Source organism: Talpa occidentalis, unplaced genomic scaffold (assembly GCF_014898055.3).
Source record: "Talpa occidentalis isolate TD23 unplaced genomic scaffold, MPIMG_talOcc4v2.1, whole genome shotgun sequence".
In the NCBI taxonomy this organism is placed as follows: domain Eukaryota; kingdom Metazoa; phylum Chordata; class Mammalia; order Eulipotyphla; family Talpidae; genus Talpa; species Talpa occidentalis.
Window position 1 is genome coordinate 26,941,180 of NW_026555331.1, and position 14,233 is coordinate 26,955,412.

General features: G+C 35.5%; 1 protein-coding gene across 4 annotated transcripts in view; it reads right to left on the minus strand.

The window, feature by feature from the left end:
* Nucleotides 1-14,233, minus strand: part of ZFPM2 (zinc finger protein, FOG family member 2) — a 450,746-nt gene that overhangs the window by 151,827 nt on the left and 284,686 nt on the right. For all 4 annotated transcript variants that reach the window (XM_054692032.1, XM_054692031.1, XM_054692033.1 and 1 more), the window contains one exon: nt 1,617-1,728. In XM_054692032.1, coding sequence (XP_054548007.1) covers nt 1,617-1,728 — 112 coding nt within the window. The remainder of the gene's footprint in view (nt 1-1,616; nt 1,729-14,233) is intronic.

A 14,233-nucleotide genomic window follows, 5' to 3' on the forward strand; every position in this document is an offset into this window, starting at 1 on the left:
TAATTTTGCTACATTTCTTTCCTTATGACAATATAACAACCATCTTTCTTAAAATAATAATGCTTGAAGAATGCAGTGGATTTGGATTATGCCAGTAGAACAGTCATTTGGTTCCTCCATATTTTGTTCACATCATGGAGCTAAGATACGTACAACAAATTTGTTCCCAGTTAATGATCTGACATTTGACAGTATCTTTTGTAGTTTTTCCATCCTGGATATTGGTAATGGTAAACTGGCAGACTATCTTCTTTCTTTCCACTTTGATAGATCCTATTGACATATCCTGGGGAAATCTCACCTCCCTTGTAGCTAAAAGCTCCTGCCAGCATACCACAGGTATTTCAGGTTAGAAAGTGAGTGGGTCTCAGGACCAGCAATTACAAAAGGAAAAGGAATATAATCAGATCCTGGTGTGCAGATTGTTTTTTTTTTTTAGCTTGCAAATTCCCTCTTTCCGGTGTTTCAACTTTCAAAGGCTTATGGTAGTTTAAAGGCAATCCTCTTATAAGTGTACAAATTGTAATGATTATAGGAACAAGTTGTAATTGTTTCTAGCAAGTTTTTAAGAGTCTTTGATGTTTTGATTAGTGTTTTATATGTTAATATATTGATAGGGGTGCCTATTTGCTTGTTCTCTTGTATGCTTTCATGGTTTGTAGGTTCAATGTGCAAATAAATCTTTAATCTCAGTAGGTCTATTTGGTTAAAAAAGAAAGCTGAAAGAAATTAAACATGAGAAGCACAAGGTTTTGCAATATTTACAAAGAGGTGAAATTAGGGATATCACTCTTCTAGTACAGAGCTAAGACCTACAACTTGAATATGGAGACAAGTGTCCCAAACCACACCACATTCAAGGAGGAGTCTGTGTGTTGGAGAGTTGGTCCCATTGTTAGGGGGAAATGATGTCGCGGGTGAGGACCCACAGTCAGGCACCCCGTTTTGTATCGGGGTTGCTCTACAACACCATGATGAGCCATCGCAATGCTGTGGCTGCTCTGAAGCCCAGGCATAGCTACACAGCACAGTCTTGGCTGATGTCACACTGAGCAAATCAAAGCAAAGACCTGAAAGTCTCTTTCCTGTTTGGACTCTGCTCTTTTGAAATCACATGGGGAAGAATTCTCAGTCTCTGCAATGTTTTCATTTTCAGTCATCCTCTCATCATATGAGATTTCAAGAGATGGGCTGGAATATAGAACCTCCTGAAGCATGCACCTCGACACAAACTGTTAAATTTCAAAACAATCTACTTTTTGATAGGTAATGCCTAAGAACAGAATCTGGGAATTCAGCAAACCTGGTTGTCAACAGAACTAACACCAAGGAAGGTACTAGTTAAGTCACTCAAATACTCAAATACAGGGCTATCATGCTAAGAAATTAAAGATAAAATACTTTGTTTTATGCAGCACAGAAAAAAAAAAAAAAAAACAACAACAACTGAAAAACCCAGTGTAGTTTGTTGCAAGTACAAGTTACATTCATAAGGGAAAAAGGAAGAGAGAGGATCAAATTTTACTGTGTATTGCCACTGCAGCTCATTTGGGGCTGTTTGGCAATGCTCAGGTTTCAATATTTCCAAAAAGAGAGGGAAATGATCTTGCATTTACCTTTGCTGTACACAATACAGTTGTTTTTGTTGTCTTCCACTCCTTGCCAAGTCACATCCAGTAGCCACTTGGGACCAGCAGTCAGCACCATTGGGACCTGAGCCTTTGTCTTCTGTAGAAAGAATGATAACAAACAGATGCCATTTGCTTTCGTTGATTAAATACTTGAATAATAACTGTACTAATCATTTTATTTTTACAAACAACTAAATCTCCCAAAACATAATCCAAGTCCTTATTCCCCAGTCTCATGATATCTTTTTAAGAAGACAGAAGCTGTAAAGCTTTACTGCTTTCACTAATCTGAATGGTAGAATTATTATCAAGGATTTTTTTACTAAATGATACTGGATCTGATCTCCAAGATTAGGCAGATCTCTTGTGGGTCTGAATTATAAAGAGAATGCAGATGACTTTCATTGCAAAGAGCAGAGTGTTTAGAAGTGAACTTTAGACACATTGTACTTTCCTATCAACAGGATCTCACTATTTCCTGAAACAGACAGGAAAGAATTTAAAGAATCAGGATCCATTTCAAAGCTCTATCCTGAGCAACATTTATATTAGAGTAGGAATTTATTCTGAATGAATAATGAAACCCACCCAGCCCCTTTTCTAAATGTGGCTATGTAGTTTGACTGTAACTGAAATAATAATATTGTTAATGATTCACCACATATTGTCTCCAGAAAGGCTGTAAAAGGAGAATCGTGAATAAATTCAAATGCAGAGCAACTAAAGCACAACAACTCTCGCTCTGGGAAGCAAAGAAGCTGGGAGATAAGTGCTGTAGTGCTACCGAAATATTTTCAGTCTACATTTTAAATAGAAGGCTCAAAAGGTTCATCATTTTAGGATCTTTGGCACCAAATTATTTGACTTTAACCATGTTAACAAATTTACATGGCAGGAAAGAAACTGGGGAGGAAATAAGTAAGTCTTAGTAAGATCTTTGTTTCCCGAGGAGTCACAGGGAACTGGCATTCAGACTTTATCATTCACCAGCCCATGTTCTGTCTATCAAATATCATGAAACCACAACACAGAGTACAATACACGGGTCTCAAGGTAATTTTTGAACTGAATTTTCACCTAGATACGATCCTGTCAAAGAGATCTTAGCCCATTCTGGGACTTTCCCACGTGTTATGTGCTATCACAAATTTCCCAAATTGGCATTAACAAGTATTCACTTGAGGTGTTCCATGTAATCTGGCCATTTCAAATCTCTCAGGAATTCAGAATACTCATTTCTCCCAACAAATGACAACGATAGCCCCTGACACACAAATCTTTTGTTAACTACAAAGCCACATTAAAAACTATACTTAAAATGAATGCTAACTTATTTCAAATACAAGTGATACAAGCTACCATAAAATACCTATCAGATGGAAAAATCAACCACAATGATAAGTTTAAAAAGAAGTCTGGGAGGAAAAAAAAACCCACTTCAAATAGTAAAACAGAAGAGGTATAAACCAGATCAAATGTAAAAAAATACCAGCATATAGATTTTTTATTTTCATACCTTGATTCATGTTAAAGTCTTAATTTTTCAACTATGTATCTAATAATAGCAAGTACAACCATGGAAAACAACTGCCGGAAAGTCCTATAGGAAGGAAATAATTTTGCTATAGTTTTATAAAATCTAGGCAAAAAGTTTTCAAGTTTTTATTGCTTTCCATTTTCAAAATAGAATTTGAGAAAAAGCAAGTTTCTTCAGTCTGAGATGACAGTGACCCATTTAATATAATATTAAATATTAGTTCTTAATGATGCTCTTTATACAACCAGAGAAACAGTAAAGTTCATAGTTCAGGGCAGTTCTTCAAACAATAAATAGAGTAAATCACAAAAGAGAGCCCAGCATATTGATAAATCTGTGCATGGGGTTTAGTAGTTTTATTTTGTAACATCTCCTCTCTTCTCATTTTAAATATAGATTTTAACAACACACTGCTTGGTGCTAGGATAAGAGGAGATCGTTTTTTGGTGAAGGATACAGCTTATAAAAGTTTAATATCATGTGAAAAGCAGCATGGTTAGCTATATAAAATCAGGCATACACTGTTTTGGGGACAATAAAGGATTAGAGAGAAACTCTCAAAGATATGATGGAGGAGGTGACAATCAGGCAAGATCTTAAAGGTAAACTGGAAGAATTTTTAACTGTTGATAGGTAATAACACAGGCAAAGCTGTATATAAGAGAGTTGTATGTATAGGGAGTAATTAGTGTTGTGACTCTTTGGTTTAAATTCTTATAAAACCTTTGGTGGAGCTATTTTTAGTATGTTGAAAGCACTAGGTAAGTGTTATCTGTTATCATAATCATCACTGATATTATCTTTATAAGTGGATGGCAGCCTAAATATCTAAAGGAAAGATTAAAAACAGATTTTGAAGGGCCTTTGCATAGCAGGCAAAACTTCTTGTGTGTAAATTTCTAAGCAAAATGAAGCAAGTAAAGCTCTTTTAAGCAGGAAAAGTGAGAGTACTATTACTTATACAAAATCCTTATTTATTTAGATTCCATGTTTTTCAGATAATGGTATTACAATTTAAAGATTAAATAATTACTTTCAGGTTAAACTGTTTATGGAGACACTGTCCACATTTATTTAGCTCTGTTTCCAAACCTTACCACTCTTAGGGTAACCAGCCATCTGGGTTTTCTTGACATTGAAGGGTTTTGCAAGATTCTGCACTTAGAGCACTAAAACTGGGACACACTGGATAAATTGGGATGAGATGTCTCTGTCCCTAACCCTGCTACTATTAAACTTAGCAGTGATTTACATCAATTGATCACTTAGTAATTGTTGGATGTTACATACATTATTTGAATTATATCTTTTAATTTTTAAAATTCCAGGATTTAGCAGTTAACATTTTTTCCCCATAAACAAATTAAGACTTAGAGAATTGGTTGTGCAGAACAAATAAAATATCTTTCCTTAATGGTAAGTTAGGAATGATACCTTTTAAAACTTCGGCAGATATTCCTTAAACCTGGGCACAGGTAGAATCTGAGTTAATAAGAAACTAAATTGAAGGCAAAACAATTTCTTTGACTCTAAATCAATAAGGAAAGAGGAAAGAGTGGAAAAGACTTTCTGAAAGCTATACCAAGCTGTAAAGTAAATAATAAGTAGATAAAAAATCTCAAGGAACCAGTTATTACAGTTTTGAGAAGGTATGTCAATTTCTTTCTGAAGAAGTCAACTTTTATAGAGATTGACTGCCTTCAAAGAAGATTACCAAGTATGAGAAGGAAGGAGTTAGCCAGGATTATATGAAATCTACACTCTAGCAAAAACCTTGAATAGAAAATAACAATAATATCCACACTGATCATTAGATTCACTTTCCCATGTTTCTATCACAAGGATTCATACAAGTCTTGAATGTTAAAAGCTGGAAGCAACTTTAAAGTTCTATGAATTTAATTGCCTAACATCACAATTGAAGAAAGTTCAAGATGTTTACTTCCAACCTACAGAGGATAAATTTGGCAAAATATGTTGAGAAAAGAGAATGAATATAAAAGGTATGGTAGGCAGCAAAATGGTCCCCCCAATATTGCCTATATATCCTGGTCCCCTGGAACACATGAATTTATTACCTGTATCGGCAAATGGGATTTTAAAGATATGACTAATGTTTAGGATCATGAAATGGTGAGAACATCCCAGATTATCCATATGGGCAGAATCAAACATAGTAGATCAAATGTGATCAACGTGGATATTGCTGTTATTTTCTATTCAAGGATTTGACATGAAAATATACTACCTACTTTTGAAGGTAGCATATGGAGATCAAGAACTAAGGAATGCCATGGAGTCTAGAAACTATGAATGACTTGCATTAACAGAAGTAAAAAACAAAAATGTCAGTTCTGTCACCTAAAGGAAGTGAATTTGCCAATCACCCAAATGAGTAGGAAAAGAGTTCTCCCTTAGAACCTGCTGGGAGGAATTCATACTGCCTGACACTTTGATTTCAATCTGGCCATAAGAGACTTTTGAGCCACAGAACTATAATGTAATAAAGTTGTTTTTTTAAGTCACTAAAATCTGGTCATTTTTCCTGGTGGCAAAGGAAACTAATACAAGAAACATTCCAATTTACTGATCTATAGTTTAAAATAAAATGACTTATTTTCCTTATCAAACAGCTCAAAAATATGACACCACTTTCCCTTGGTTGGAATAATACCAAATCTACATTGTCATTCCACAATCATTACATAAATTTCATGTTCTTGCCTTGAAGTACAACATAATACACAGCAGTGACTGAATGATTCCTGCCTCTATAATTGGGTATTTAAAATATTTCATGATTCATTGACCTCACGGTAGAGTTGCAGCACAGCAGAAAGGACATTTCCATTCGTGGAGTCAAATAATTTAGGTTTGAACCCCAACAAGTGCTGACGGGTTCTGTAACCAGCAAATCACTACCCTGAATGTTCTGACCTTCAGAGCACACATCTGCAAAATGGGAATAACGATTTTAGTTTCAAAGGTTGTCGTAAAAAGCAACCAGCACAGAGCTTAACACAGCATTGAGGCCTGGCAACCTTTTGCTGCATAGTTACATGAGCAAATTAAAAAAGCACAAAGCATTTAGGAAGTGTCCACTAATTCTCAGAAACCAGTACTGTTTGTAGTGATTTGTACCGCAGTCGAGACAAAAACTTTATTATCCAGTTGAAAGGTGGTGTCAGTCATGAGTGCAGTTGAGTGATTATTTCCAACATTCACTTTCTGGTCTCTTCAGGTTAGGTATGACCATTTGGCTTCATTTGGCCAATGACAGTGAATAAGAAATGACTTTTGTCACTTCCACACAGAAGCTGTGAACACCCATTGCCTTGCCTTTGCTGAAGGGATGGTGGAAGCATAATGGCCACGTAATATGAGAAAGAAATAAGCATTTTTATGTAAAAAAGTTGTTGTGATACAAGGGTTGATTGCAACCTCAGCATGACCTAGTGCATCCTCACTTATACAAAGGATTTCTTCATTTTTTTTTCTGTATTGAAATAACCTGTGGGTTTTTATAGGTTCAGAGTGCACTTTATCAGTATCCCAGCAGTCCCTTTCAGTAATAAATCAATTCAATATGCATACAGGAGTCCAGAATTTTAGTTAATCTGGAAGGTTTTAGAAAGAAAAAGAAATAGTGTGTACATCTGAGGCTCCACATTATAAGCTAAATCTGCACTCCCGAACACTGTTTGAACCCAGAGTTGCATGCTTAGACAGCCTACAACTAGACAAACTTGACAAGGACAAAATGGGTCAAAAGTGTCATTTCTTAGGAATAATTAGAATCATCTAATGTGGATAAAAGAGGTCAAACTAGCATCCACTTCTCACTAACCTTTGGAGTTACTGGACCGACAAAGGAGGTAGCCTTCAATAAATGTTTATACTCAAGCCAAAAGGTTAATGGAGATAAAAGTAGACAGCCCAAAGGTAAAGAACAGAGGATAATTCTAACCCAAGAAACTGGTGACTTAATGCTGTCTTAGGGATTCCAGATTTTGCTGGAAATATGTGTTGAAGATTTCCAAAATAAGACTTAGGAAGGCCGAGAACTCTTAGGAAAATCTGACCCATGAGATCCTGATATTACAGACTTTTAAAAGAACTATAAGTGTCATTTGATGGAAAAATTGGCTTCTACTGAATGGGGAAATAAAACAATATCTCTTTAGAGAATTTCGACCTAATGCCAAGAGATGAAGCTTGATGCTGATAAAGATGCTATTGAGTGTGTTGCTTCCAGAACTGGGCGGGACTGAAAGGACTCAGACCTATTTGCAAATGCACAGCTGTTTTAACAATTCATAGGTGTGTTTCTTTTTTCCACTATAAAAATATACTCAATGGTAGGGACAGAAAAATTTTCAAATCATTCTACACGTTAGATTTCTAAAGTTAGAACCAGAAAAGCATATGCATGTTCTCAGCTCTTAGTTACGATATGCCACCACCATTGTCAGTCCCCACCCGCAATGAGTTATTAATCTACCCCTAAATGAAAAAAATTCTACTGTATGTGATTTGACCCTGTACTACCACAGGGGAAGTTTTACACTGTCAAAGTTTCAGCTAATGTATCCAAGCAGTTCTCCACACTGGAATCAAATTCAAATTTAATCAGATAGTCACGAAAACATTGTATCACTATCCCTTTAACTGTATAAATTCTCTAGTGACAGTGAACTTGAACTTAAACATTCCCTTTGCCAAAATCTTATCTTATGGATGCAAACACTTAGAATCTCTGACTATCTAGCATGAACAAATAAGTCAAGTAATAATTCAAGGCCCTACACAATTAAATTTTCAGTAACTCTGGGTATGGTATGCCATCTAAATATTACTGATTTGATTGAAACTATGAAACTTTTGGCATGTTGATTTCCACCTAATCGAACTGTGATTTTAAGTAAATAATTTTTATTTTTTTTAAAGATTTAATTTTTTATGCATACAAGACTGGGGTACAGGCCAGAGGTTGGGGGGGTGGTGGTGGGAGGATTCACCAGAGATAGAGTGGGGAACAGAACAGGCAGATTGACTGAAATACACTGCTGATGGGAGCAGTGGGTGAGTCAGGAGAGGTCTGCTGAGGCATGTGGGTTAGCTCCCTGGCCAGGGATTGAACACGTGCTGCAGTGGCTGCGAATACCTTCATAGGTTGCGCCTTAACCCTTGTGCCACCATGGAGGCCCAAAGTAAATAACTTTTAAAAAGTTATGCAGGCAACTGTGTGAATATTTGAACTTGATGCTGCTGAGGTGAAGAATTCTTTTCCCCCAGCATCAGAGTATCACTGTAAACTATGTAAACAGAATAACTCCCCACTATGGGGTCCTGTAGGGTCAGAGTTATTTGTGGGACGATATAAAAACAGATTCCCTGAGATAGTATCTAAATAAATATTCTCCATGACTAATTAATGTCAGATATTGAGACACGAGGAGGTATATCATGTGCTCCCATTAAAATCACCTGCTTCCATTTAAAAATAGGAAAAAAAAAAAAAACTACTGCACTACAATGAGGTGAGTGAGCACTGTGTCTTCCTTTTGCATATTGTATATAAATCAAGGTGTGTGTGTATGTACATGCACTGCATGTGTGTGTGTGTGTTGTACAAACAGATGTAAGCAAGTGACTTCAAGCAAGATCTGTTCAAACTTATGCCAGGTGTTCTATCTACAGTTCTTCAAACAAAAACTCAATAAAGATCATCAAATTTGCATTGCTTAGGGGCTCCCTGGTGGCACAAGGGGTTAAGCACCACACTATGAGGCAATCTGCAGCCTTTGTAGCACGAGTTCAATCCCCAGCCAGGGAGCAACCCACATGGCGAAGCACACCTTTCCTGTCTCTCCCGCTGCTCCCCAGCAGTATATTTCAGTGAGTCTGCCTGTTCTGTTCCCCACTCTTGTCTCTGGTGAATCCTCTCACCTCCCGCATCTCTGGCCTGAACCCTAGCTCTTATATGCATAAATAAATAAATCTTTTAAAAAAATTGCATTGCTTGGAAAAAACCTAATATGCTAGGCACATTTACACATTCCAGTTCAAAGAAAGGGAAGACTTTTAAATAAGAAAAAACATGAAAAGTTTAAATAGATATCAATAGTCAGCTATAACAAGAACCACAATAGTACACCATTAGGAAATCTCAGGCATGCTTCATTGGAATAGTGCTTTTCTTGAACACAGTTCTACAAAATATTCTTTAAGGACAGCACGGCAGTGAAATTCCAGGAAACTTTTGCTAAGAAACGTCTTCAAGTTCATACAGTATGTGGGATCTCAAACACGATAAGAGACTTTTCAAAAACAAAATGAGTGTGAAATAAAATGATAGAATTCTTGGCTATTCTATCCATACTCCTTATGTCAAAGACAGTTTTATCTCTATGAACCAAAAATTTAAATAATCATTATCTCCGAGGTATATTTGCTTTTAGTTCTCAAAATTGTTGAAACACATTATCTTAACATGAGTCACTGCTTAAGGATAGGAATTTCAGTGTAAGAAAGCAAGATCTTTCAGGAAAGGAACACAAATAGTTTTAGATATACAGGTCATTAAAACAATCTCCTTGGTTCCAAATATAAAGAATGATTTCATGACATTTAGAGAAATAATATAAAATTATTATTTAAGAGTACTCACACTAGAAGTACAGATATTTCTTTTTTGAAATGGCAATTGGAATCTCTAAATGAAAAATAAACATCTAAGTTATCTAGATATTTATTATACTTTCATTTTCAAAAAAGAATAGACTCATTTCTCTTTCCCCTTTGCCAACTTCACTCCCACAGTCTCATCTGTTCCCCTCATACATTTGGCTCCAAAGAGGAGCTACTCCCTCCAAGCTGGCAATCATTAACTTCAACCTTTTATTTTATCCGGCTCTGAAAGTCACAGAGTGTTTAAGGAGTGTTGCTTTGCTCCTGGCAGAATTTCTGGGCTTGCACCTAGTGCAATGTGCAAAAAAGTGTCAGCGCTGAAACCTTGGGAAGGGAAAAGTAAATTGCTCTGAAGTAGCCTTCTTTCCATAAGGCTGTCACACAACCTGTGGCAGGGTTCAAAGATCTGGAAAACCAAGGTTCCAGCTGTGTGACCTGGGGCCAGTCACTTAACCTCTCAAGGTCTCATCCTTATCCTCTGTAAGATGATCTCATATGTCCTTACAGCCTGACAATAGTATTATTGTAAGACTTTTCACTACAGAATTTTCATCAAAGCTATATTCAAATCCTGAGTGCAGGGAAGATAGGTATAAATATAAACTGGGTTTATATTTATGTCAGGAAATCCTATTGATATTTTTATTGGTGAAGCAATAAGGAAAACTATTCTAATTTACTTTATTTTGGTATTGTAATACCAGAGAAAATGGGGCAGTCAGAAAAAGTGGAGTGTTCAAAATAAAAATATTAGTATGAAAAATGAGTGTGCAATGGGTGTATAAACACCTTCAATTATCAATGTCCTATTTACATAAGAAAATAGTAGGAAATTCTATTCGGTAGTCTCTTTTTTGAGAAATACCCCAAAGGCATTCTGTGGAAGAGAGAAAAAAAATTCCATCCTGCACAAAGTCACCCTCAGACTGAGATATGTCTATCCCTCATGAACTAATAATCTACCGCAATATGTAACAAATCTTTTCAGGCACCTTTTAGACTGCTGCCTTATTACTATTTTCGTCAGTGAAAAATGGGGCAATTCTAATATTAACAATACAGTAAAATTAAAAATCAAATATAAAAATTTCCCCTTTTAATTATTATATGCTATTTTCATGATTTGTCCCCTTAAAAACCACAAATATTTGTCCCCTTAATAACCATAAATTATTAAGAATTCACCTATATTTGAATTTATAATATGCTGATTTATATTTACAATTGGCAAGAGTCAAGGGGAATACTGGGTGAGCAGGAATGGGGAGCACATAACCCCTCTATTAAAAAATAAGGATTATTAAACTAAATACTAAGTGCTATGATCAATATAATACCTTTTGGGAATGCAGATTTTTATAAGACAAGTTATGGAGTGTTGGGTACAAAAAATGAGAAGCTTGGCAAACTAGTTGGCAAAAGTGTGAAGGTGTTATACAGATGATCTAATCTGTGAGACATTTTAATAAGAAAAATATTATACTTCAATTAAGTATCTAAAAAGACAGACCACGAGGGTGATTTTCTATGTTTTTACGAAATCAGCAGATGCAGAAGGACTCTACTTTAGAGAGTAAAAGTCAAGTGCCAGCTGTGTGGGGGAGGTTGGGTCTCCTTTCTAGAGACAGGCTGCCTTGATTTCCACCAGGGAAAGCATTGAGAGGACACCAATTAACCAATCAGATTCACCTCTATACATGCCCATTCCAACAGACTTCTGCTTAGTATAGCTATGTGTCTGGGGCAACTAAAGGGTCAAGCTATAAAGTCATGATTAAATGAGAAAACATTTTATTAACACTGCCCCTCCACAAATAATGTCAAACCTTATCTTTTACAAAAGGAGGAGAGAAATGAAAATATCAGTGTTGGAAAGGATTTTTAAATAATGTTAATACAGCAAACTAACCTAAAATTTAATGATTGGGGGCAAATATCAGCAGTTTAAATTCAGCATTTAGTTGTAGGTAAATACTATTAAAGCTGAAACAATTGGTTTACATTGTCCAGTTGTGAGTTTTTCCACATAAATAATATAAACTTAGGTAAAAAGTCATAACAATTAGTATTAATTGATTACATTATTTTTGGGTTTCTCTACCCTTAGATTGTTCTTCTTATAAAATAATTACTTCATGCTTTGTTAGAAAATATTGTTAGTATTACTCTTTCAAAAATATTTATTAAATATCTATTAGATGAAAAGAATAGATAAAAGATGAGTTACATTTCTTCTAGTTCACAATGTATTGATATTAAAAATATCTAAATGACATACATATGGATTATTTAAATCAATATTAATAATCAAGCTCATCATATTTTAAGCCCGATAGATTTGGAAATCTCAATGCATGTTTGATGATCCATGACCACGCAAAAGCATTGCAATAAATGATTAAACTCCTTTCAAGGGATATTCATGATAATTTAGGATTATATTTTACTTTTAAATTTAAAAACACTGAAGACTGAAAGGCTATAAAAATATGGCTTAGATATCTAATAGTCACATCTAAAACCTAATCATAAAATGTTTCATATACATATTTTGGCTTAAACCCTGTACTTTCACTTCTATCAAATATCAATTTACTAAATACCCCTTTAATTAGTCTTAGTACCAAATAATGCATATCAGAAAAACACTTCAAAAAACTGAAATATTTTAGGACATGTAGCCCAAAAGAATTATGTTCATACAATTTTAAGCATATACTCTTTATCTCACCTAATGTTCTCTTTTAATGGTCAAAGGGTAGTTTGAAATCTTTTTGAAATATATCTCCATCACTTAGTTGCTGCATGACCTTACTTAACTACTGTGTCCCAGTTTCTTCATCTCTAAAATGACCACAAGAAAAGTACTTAGGGCCTCCCCGGTGGCGCAGCGGTTGAGTGCTGGGTTGCGAAGCTGCCCGCAGCCTCTGCAGCGTGGGTTCGATCCCCGGCCGCCGGGTGAGGGTCCCACATGGCGCAAGACCTCTCCTGCTGCCCGCTGCTCCCCTCAGCAGTGTACTTCATCAGTCTGTCTGTTCTGCTCCCTGCTCTGGCTCTGGTGAATTCTCTCACCCTCCCGTGCTTCTGACTATACCTAGTGCTTGTATAAATAAATAAATAAATCTTAAAAAAAAAAAAAAGTACTTATATCGTAGGACCACTCTGAGGATCAAGTGAGTTAGTGTATGTGACTGGCTTAGGTTTATATTATTCTATGCAAATGTTTGGTTTATACTTCTAATATTCTTTAAGGAAATATGTTTCCAGAGAAATACAGAATTTCCAGTAAGGCAAGGATTTTGGGTAGTTGATAAAATAACACAGTTCCCTCATATATGACATAATATTTTGAGCATTACTTTTATCCTAAATTCTAGGTGCTACATTGTTTTAAATTAATTTTTACATCAATTTTACCAGAAACATACTGTGATAAGGTTGCATAAAGACTCCAAAATGTTAAACTAGTCTAAATTAACTTTGCTAGAAATTGCCTTAACCATGATCTGCTCTCTATTTTTCTATTTTTTTCTTATGTTCTACAAGAAAGCAAGTTCTTTCCACAGTGTTACAGCAATAAGAATCTTCTTAGGAATTGTGTTAAATATCAATTCTTCATGTCCATTAAAACTAGTTTAAATGATCTTCCATGAGTCAGTGGTTAGAAGTTTCTGTTTTACATTATGCATGATTCTTAGCTGCACTTTGTATAAGCTAATTGCATGGTGCCTCATTAATAATCTTCAGGGTTTTTCGATCTGTGAAATTTATAGCTTTGTGAAGAATTATTTCTCACATTTACACAGTTTGAATCTTGAAAGTCTGTCCAGTCAAGATACAAAATAGCAAAATCAGGCATCAAGTAAGTACAAGGGGAATAGAAGTGAACAGTCCAGTTAGGGATATAAGAACACTGGACAAAAGGTAGTACTTTTCAACACTTTTATTTTTATGACTGCAATTATGTAGAAATGATTATAGTTCAGGAAATAAAGAAAAATAGCCTTAACTCCCACCATAAGGGAAATTCATGATGAAACTCAAGATGTCTTAGGCTAAAATTCACTCCATTCAGTACTGTTTGCACAGAACAAATGAAAAATGGGATTCATCTGGTGGCTAAGACACTCATGGATATAGTAGGGCCTGGTCCAGTACCTGTGGTGTGATGTCAGCATGCAGTGTGGGATGCAGGACAATGCAGTGGGGCCTATAAGCTTGGCAAGTCAACTCAATGCTTCAGATTCTTCAGATATTCCCCCTTAAGGAACTAAACTAGATTTTGTGGTTTGGTTTGTTGATGGAGGATTCTCCATTACAAATAATATCTCATTTTGGGTTTGTTAGCATGTTTTTCATGTTTCTAACAGACTAA